Source organism: Etheostoma spectabile, chromosome 18 (genome assembly GCF_008692095.1).
Source record: "Etheostoma spectabile isolate EspeVRDwgs_2016 chromosome 18, UIUC_Espe_1.0, whole genome shotgun sequence".
In the NCBI taxonomy this organism is placed as follows: domain Eukaryota; kingdom Metazoa; phylum Chordata; class Actinopteri; order Perciformes; family Percidae; genus Etheostoma; species Etheostoma spectabile.
In genome coordinates, this window is record NC_045750.1 from 1,885,955 (window position 1) to 1,893,818 (window position 7,864).

Below are 7,864 nucleotides of genomic sequence, written 5' to 3' on the forward strand. Positions count from 1 at the left end.
CAGCGGCAAAGCCCCAGGGATTGATGAGATCCCTCCAGAAATCCGTCCCTAGCTCACGGCTGCGGCTCGTTCAAGTTCATGTTTCTGTAGATAACTGGAGCCTCGAATCAGAGTATGTCATCTCAAAGGGTTTAACATAGAAAGCGGGACGACCGTTAGAATTGCCGCTATAAAATGCCATCTGGATGAAATGAATAATTAGTACTCGTAAATGTTTCTGTATGAAGCCTCTGCATGCCTGTGCTCGGTTTATGGGAGGGGAGAGGGAAAGCTGCAAGAAGAGGTATCACTCGCATTAAAATCTGGCTTGTTTTTTTAATTCTGCCTTCTGCAGCTTTAACATATTAGTTAAAAAATGTCATGCATGCTGCCCTAGTAATTGGAGTCTTTTTTTTTTTTTTGCAAGTGTAAAAGTGCAGGTTCAAATCCCCCTCTCCCTGAGCCAAGTGTCTTAAGCAAGAGAAATCTTTTCTTTTATAATCACCGAGGTAACTTATGCAACCTCTTACTGTTAGAAGAGAGAGATCCTCTCTGACTCCCTGATAAGACATCTGATAACCTCACGCGTGCTTTGGGTCTGGCAAAGCAAGACTACTGATAAGATAACTGTCAGGATTAACAGTGTATACTCTAATAATGTATTTATTATTGTCTCAGGTTTTAACAGATGTTCTGATTCCAGCTACAATGCAGGAGATGCCTGAAAGGTGTGTGACTTCATCTGTACTCCATGTATTATTTTCAAATGAATTGCTGGTGCAAGAAAGTAAAAAATAAAGTAAAACCCTTATAAAACCCTCCCCTGTCCTGGAAACAGATGTTGGAAGGAATTTTTCCTATTGTCAAAAAGCTTTAGCCCAGTTTTGGCCATGATTGCCATCAGTGATATTTCCACCCACTTTATTCACTGTAGAGATAAGTCTTACGTAACACAAAAACAATTATTTTGATCTCCAATGACATAAAAAGAGAGAGAAAAGCTTTGATTCATTATTTAATTGGGAATTGGGAATCCATCTGAATAACTGTTATTCATCAGTCTGTTGGCAGATATCCGCAACTTTGCCAAACACTGGGAGCATTGGCTGGCCTCCTCCCTGGAGAACCTCCCAGAATGCCTTGCAGCCAAGAAACTCCCCATAGCACGACACTTTGTTTCCTCCCTGAAAAGACAGACATCGTTCCTACATCTGGCACAGGTACGTTTACTGAACAACAGAATAGACTTTAGAGATTTTGCTCTACTTTAGTGTGTCAAAATAAACGTGTTGATGATTCATGAGGCCTTTTTTTTCCAGATAGCCCGTCCGGCGCTGTTTGACCAGGCAGTAGTCACCAGCATGGTGTTGGATATCGACAGCGTGGATCTTAGCAGCATCAGCTCGCAGCCTCTGCTCAGCATAAATGCTACTGGAGTACAGGATCCAGACATTTACTCTGAGTGTAAGACAGCTGCTGGACAGTGGTGGAAGAAGTACTCAGATTATTTACTCAAGTAAAAAAGTAGAAACACTGCAATGGGAGAATATTCTGTCAAAAGGAAAAGTGCTGCCTTTAAAATCTTACATAACTGCACAAAAGTATTAGCATGAAAATATACTTCAAGGACTATAATCAAAGTATTTATTATCCATTCATTCATTCATTCATTCCATCTTTATTTACCCTCTAGAGATCATTGAGGGGCGACCCTTATTTTCAATGTCAGATTACAAAGACAAAACCCGGAACAACAACAGAGAAAATACAGTCATAAGAAATATAGAAAGACAATAAAAACATTCTGAATTGGAAAACGTATTTTATATTACCAAATTAAGATTATAAGAATACAGTACAACTACTGTGTGTAAAGAAGAAACAAGTACGTTTGCAGTTAATCAAACCCAGATTTCTTAATTGTCCAAGAGGCACAACTGAGTTGATTTTAAGACGCTGTAATTATGCAAAATATTCAGAATAATATACATCACTAGAATATAAACAATAATGCATTAATGCATTAACCAGCAGCTGTTTCTGTTGTTCTACTAGACAGGTGAGACCCTGTTGAATAGATAGTAAAGCAACTTGTCTCTTTTTTTTCTTTTTTTATTCCAGATGACTCCATCAATGTCTTTCAGGAGCTGAAGGAGCTGCTGAGGAAGAACGCCACAGTGGAGTCCTTCATCGAGTGGCTGGACTCGGTCGTGGAGCATAAAGTCATCAAGGTAACAGCTGGTCCACCCGGCTCCTATTTGTCCTGCTTAATGTCCTGTTGTGCCACCAAGCAGTCTTTTCTTTTCCGTCTCTGACCAGCCCGGGAAGCAGAGCGGTCGATCTCTGAAGAAGCGAGCTCAGGACTTCCTCCTCAGGTGGAGTTTCTTTGGTGCCAGAGTGATGCACAACCTCACGCTCAACAATGCCTCCAGCTTTGGTAAGAACATTTTTAAAGTAACAAATCAATAACCTGCCTTGTATTTAGGTCCGTTTCATTGAGAGAGACATGCTCTCTTTTGCAGGAAGACCGTAATTACACTCACACAGTTACATATTCATACATGAAAGTTGCCCAGTTGTCCTGATTCAGTGAGAGATTTAACACATTGATTTAACAGACATTTACAGTATTTAAATGCAAATCTTTGAGATGAATACTTTTAACTAAAAATCCTGAGTACTTCTTCCAGCAGTGTTACCCAGTGCAGTCGCTGGTTATTCACCTGTCACAAATTATGCAATGAATTTTAAGACGTTTGATATTGATTTTTCATCTTGTATGCCATCAGGTCAGATAAAAGCAAACATAACTTAAACTGATGAATCCTGAAATCCCGATAAAATGTGTAACCTAACCTTTAACTCAAATATACCACAAGCTACAGGATTTATGGGAACTATGGTCTAACTGGTGCTATAAGACTGTTAACCCTCCTGTTGTCCTTGGGTCAAATTTGACCCCTTTAAAAAAATGTCTTTGTCTGAGATATGGGTTTCTTTTTATCCAAATTACCACACAAAAATGGATTAGATTCCTTACTACGCTCTTTGCAAATACAATTGATAATTTCTGCTTTTTTAACTCAGATATTAGGTATAATTCCATATAAATGAGGGTTATTGACCATGAATTTCAAACAGTAGTGTAACACTAGTAAGGTGGTGTTAGTGAAAACTAAAAAAAGTCTGAAAAAGGGTTAGGGTCAGTTTTTGACCCGGTCGCACAAGGGTTAACCAGGCAATATTAAAACACAATTTATAAACAAAAGGGCATCATGGTGAATATTGTTTGCCAAATTATTATCTGTCACTCAGCAAATTAATTTTGTGTTCCTTTCATCTACATCATTCAGTGTACACACACACACACACACACACACACACACACACACACACACACACACACACACACACACACACACACACACACACACACACACACACACACACACACACGGCTAAGATGAGCCAGATAGGAGCAGATTGTTACAATAGCGCCATAAATTTAAATGGCCAGGCCCGCCTTGCTTAAACAAAGTCTTATCTGCGGGTCGCATGCTCTCTGTTCAAACACACGCACACACAGAGGAAACGTGTGTGTGAATCAACACTGACCATTTGGTCTGAAGAGTCCCAGTGGAGCTCAAACACACACAGACGGGTTTTAAAGCTGCGACCCTGCAGGTCAAACAAAGACCAGCTTGATGCAAAGGTCAAACTGTTGATGAAGAAGAAGATACAGTGACGTAGTCAAATGTGGAATCTGGAAATTTGATATCTTCAGGAACAAAGCCTCGCCTCATAATTTTAGGTTTAATTTTTTTTCCTTTTTGTATTTTTCGACATTGACAGGTTCCTTCCATCTGATCAGGATGCTGTTAGACGAATACATCCTGTTGGCTCTGGAGACTCAGTTCAACAACGACAAGGAGCAGGACCTGCAGAACCTACTGGACAAATACATGAAAAATGCAGGTATCAAGCATCAGACAGAGGCTGAAGTTTAGCTGCTGACATACGTAGACATACATCAGCTCAACCCAAATCTACAGCAGGTCTAAAGTCAGGGACATAATAAAACCCCTTTACACATGTTACAAACGTTGTAGGATTATAATAATTCTAATTTTTTAGCACTTTTAAATTTTACAACATGTCATAATGTGCTTTATAAAAATACATAAAACCAAGAAAATGCAGTCAATGAAATATAGTTAAATATAGGATGATGTAACAATACAACAAACTACAATTGTTTGGAAAGGAAATCCTTCTACATCATAGTATCATAATGATTATCTTTTGTTATATACACATATAATATACAGTATATATACAGTATATACTATATATACATACACATTCATGTTTTGAATATACAGTACATTAGAAAAATAAGCAAATACCATGATGAGTGTAGTTTTAAATAAGGCATAGAGATACATTAAAACAGCATTTAATTTAACACACAGTAGAAATAAAATATCATAAAAATAGACAAAAAAGAACAAAAGTGATCCAATTTCTGTGCATTTAGGGTGCAGTAATAAATAGCTCTCAAATATAGTAAAGGAAATTAGTGCAGGGAAAAGGGCTCAGGAAAATAAATTTGGGGTTTGATTGTAATTGAATTTACTGGAAAAAAATCCACCAAACATGACATAATTTGGATGAATGATTCATCATTATTATATAAAATAATTGGCACTACAATAATGGTAAATCAACATTAACACAACTTTTGTTATTGTTAAAGACGTGACTTTACTACTTTCAGATGCGAGTAAAGCAGCGTTCATGGCCTCGCCCAGTTCCTGCTTTCTAGCTAATCGCAACAAGACCAGTGCTGCCATTGACCAATCAGTGAAGAATGAGTCTCTGGTGGAACACGCCTACATGTCTCTGTCCACCAATCAGCAGCAAAGTCTGGAAACAAGCACCGTCATCTACCAGGGGACAGAGTCTGCTGGGTTCATAGTGTCAGGTAAAAGCAACAAATGTCCTCTAAAGTGTTGTCTTTCATTCTAGTCCAAAACGATACATATGTGCCCCAATAGATGGGACAACATTGTGTGTCATTACCTTTAAAACCATTACAAAAGATAAACACATTTTTATTTCCTGCCCTGTGGTTTGGTTCTGTTAAGACAGAGACATGATTTGGTTATAGCATAACTATAATCAAATCATGGTTAAAACAAAACATCATCGACTGTTAGAAAACAGGAGGCTTGTACATCCATGCTCAATAGTTTTATTAATAGCTATGTAAATGGAAAACAAACAGGAGTGCATGAGCCACAAAACACTATTCGGCAACAGGCGGCGACAGTTGATGGTAGCAGGGTTTCAAAATCAAAATGTTAGGCCTTAAAAAGTCTTACATTCGCGGAAGTATTGGAGCCTGGAAATCCAGACCCAAATCCGAAAGATTGAGGGTCTGGCATCGAGTAGTGAAAGTCGCCCATCTCGATGTGATTGGTGCAGCTCGGCTACAAGGGCATAGTTAATGAGCAGCATTACTTGATGGCAGAGAAAATTCAAATTGTGCTCTCTCAGGTCCTAATGTTCCTACGTCCATGCAACACCACCTCTAATGCTCTTTTTTAATTATTCATGGTGTTGTAGTTCTTTCCTTTGCTAGTCCAAATATAATTTAGCTGTATTATCTTTAGTATCATTATCTAGTATCTTCGCGCAGCATCGCTTACTGCACCTTTAAAGACATAAAAAACCCAGAACCATGAGCAGAAAGACGCTAAAATGCTGCAGAGTATGTTGATTAGCACATCTTTAAATAACAATCCTGTAAAGTGAACACTTATGGCCCCTGTGTGTTTTCCTTATTCACGCGCAGGTGGTCAGATGGACTTCTCTCAGGTAAGCGGGCCCCTCATGACGCCCCCCATCTCTCCAGCAGGGTTAGTGCACAGAGGCTCCGTCATCAACCAGGGACCCATGACGGGGAGACCCTTGACTACTACTCCTTCCTCCTCCACCTGCTCCTCCTCCTCTTCCTCCTGCCTGTCCTCTCTCAGCACCATGACCCAGCTCAACCCCTGCTCTTCGTACCCGGAGACCCTGTACCACTGCTTACCTCAGACCAGCTCTAGTTACTTCCATCCAGCCAGCGGCTCCTCAGTCTCAAACTACCAGCCTGCTCTCAGGTCAGTTATGCTACTTTCCAGACAATTCAGGGTGGTAACTGACTGGCATTTTTTTTCAAACCAATCACAATCGTCTTGTGCCGTGCTGAGCTCGGCAGGGTGCTGCTGCTGCTGCTGCAAAAAAAAGTTGTTTTGGTGGAAAATGTGTACGTTCAACAGTTGTTTTAGTCAGGTGAGAGAAAACTCTGATTGGACAGATAGTCTAGTATAACAAATACACTAGACTATAAGTTAGGGTGACCAGACGTCCCCGATTTTGGCGACCTGTCCCCGGTTTTCACTGTGACTGAAAGATCCGAAATTGGAATGAAAGAAAGAAAATACTGACAAAACGGAGCTCTAGGTCTAGTGGCCCCGTTTTAAGTTTTACAAAAGTTAAAACATGACGTGTTTTGGAGGTAAATACGCTTCTGAGCTGAAAATGTCCCCGGATTTTGTCTGAGAAATCTGGTCACCTTACTATAAGTATAACATTTATGAAAAAATCCAATGAAAATCCGTGAAAATTGACAAATTTTAGAACATTAATGTAAAAGGTCCTTTTTACTTTTATGAGCTACTTATTAAAATATGACAGTCAAATAATAAAAGAAGAGGAAAAATATGTTCTTTATTAATACCTGAAGGGAAATTTTAAATGTTCACATGTTTTTGAAGACTTTACTAACACACAGGAATGAAACACACACACATGCGAACAGGACCTGTACACGTGCATTAAATGGAGAAATGTCAGAGCAGAGAGACGTGGAAATGCTCAAGGGCACCTCGGCAGTGCCCAGTTGAGCAAACTGGCACCTCTCTATCTCCCAGTTAACACTTCGTACTTGGGTCTTAGTCCCCACCGACTGCGCTTCTACCACACAAAATATGTTTTGCTATCATTATTATGGATATTTATTTATTTAGGACAATGCACATTAATCAACATTTATGTTAATGCACCAGTTTTAGCCAATCAGTTATTTCAAAAACTGTAGTCCTTCCCAGCATGCACGTCTTTATGGTGAAAAGAAACCGGAGCACCCTGAGGAAACCCACGCAGACACGGGGAGAACATACAAACTACACAGAAAGGCCCGGGACAACCTGGATTCGAACCAAGAACCTTCTTGCTGTGAGGCAGAAGTGCCACTGTGCTGCCTTTGCCTATTAAGTATGAAGATTTATTCAATCTGTTTTTCAGGCCTCCGAATCCGAGTCAGTGTCTGGCTTCGGTTCAGTCTCAGGCCTCATCGCTGGCCTACCATCTCTCCCGGTACCCATCCTTCAATGACCAACACCTGACTAAAGATGTCTTCTACAGCCATCATCCCCCGTCAGCCCATCACTCATCTAACGGCACTAACTGTTCCCTGGCACCTTACGGCTCTGCGCTCCGACCCGCGTCCAGCTACGGTTCAGCCTCAGATCCGGTTCAGACTGATCAGGGATTAGACGCTCAAACAGCAGCTCAGATTCTGGACTCAGCAGAGGGGTTTGGCTTTGTGGGGGCTGGACTGAACCCTGTGGGCGGGGGGTGTCAGGGACAGACGTACTCAGCTGCAGGACACAGCGGTAAGCAAGACTCAGACTCTTTATACCCATATACCCACTCTGGCATTAATTTGGAAATTAAGCTGAATCCCATTTCTACTTCTTACCCCTTACCCCTAGCCCCTACCCCTACCCCTTGGCCCTTGAAACCAAGGGGTAAGGGCTAGGGGTGAAAACATACC

At 40.6% G+C, this 7,864-nt stretch overlaps 1 protein-coding gene across 1 annotated transcript in view; it reads left to right on the top strand.

Moving 5' to 3' along the window:
* rfx6 (regulatory factor X, 6) overlaps window positions 1–7,864 on the top strand; it is a 17,399-nt gene that overhangs the window by 6,605 nt on the left and 2,930 nt on the right. The window contains exons 10-18 of the mRNA XM_032543584.1: window positions 658–707; window positions 1,040–1,199; window positions 1,299–1,443; window positions 2,101–2,210; window positions 2,299–2,416; window positions 3,832–3,954; window positions 4,757–4,963; window positions 5,837–6,146; window positions 7,333–7,703. Of these exons, the coding sequence (XP_032399475.1) occupies window positions 658–707; window positions 1,040–1,199; window positions 1,299–1,443; window positions 2,101–2,210; window positions 2,299–2,416; window positions 3,832–3,954; window positions 4,757–4,963; window positions 5,837–6,146; window positions 7,333–7,703 (1,594 nt within the window). The remainder of the gene's footprint in view (window positions 1–657; window positions 708–1,039; window positions 1,200–1,298; window positions 1,444–2,100; window positions 2,211–2,298; window positions 2,417–3,831; window positions 3,955–4,756; window positions 4,964–5,836; window positions 6,147–7,332; window positions 7,704–7,864) is intronic.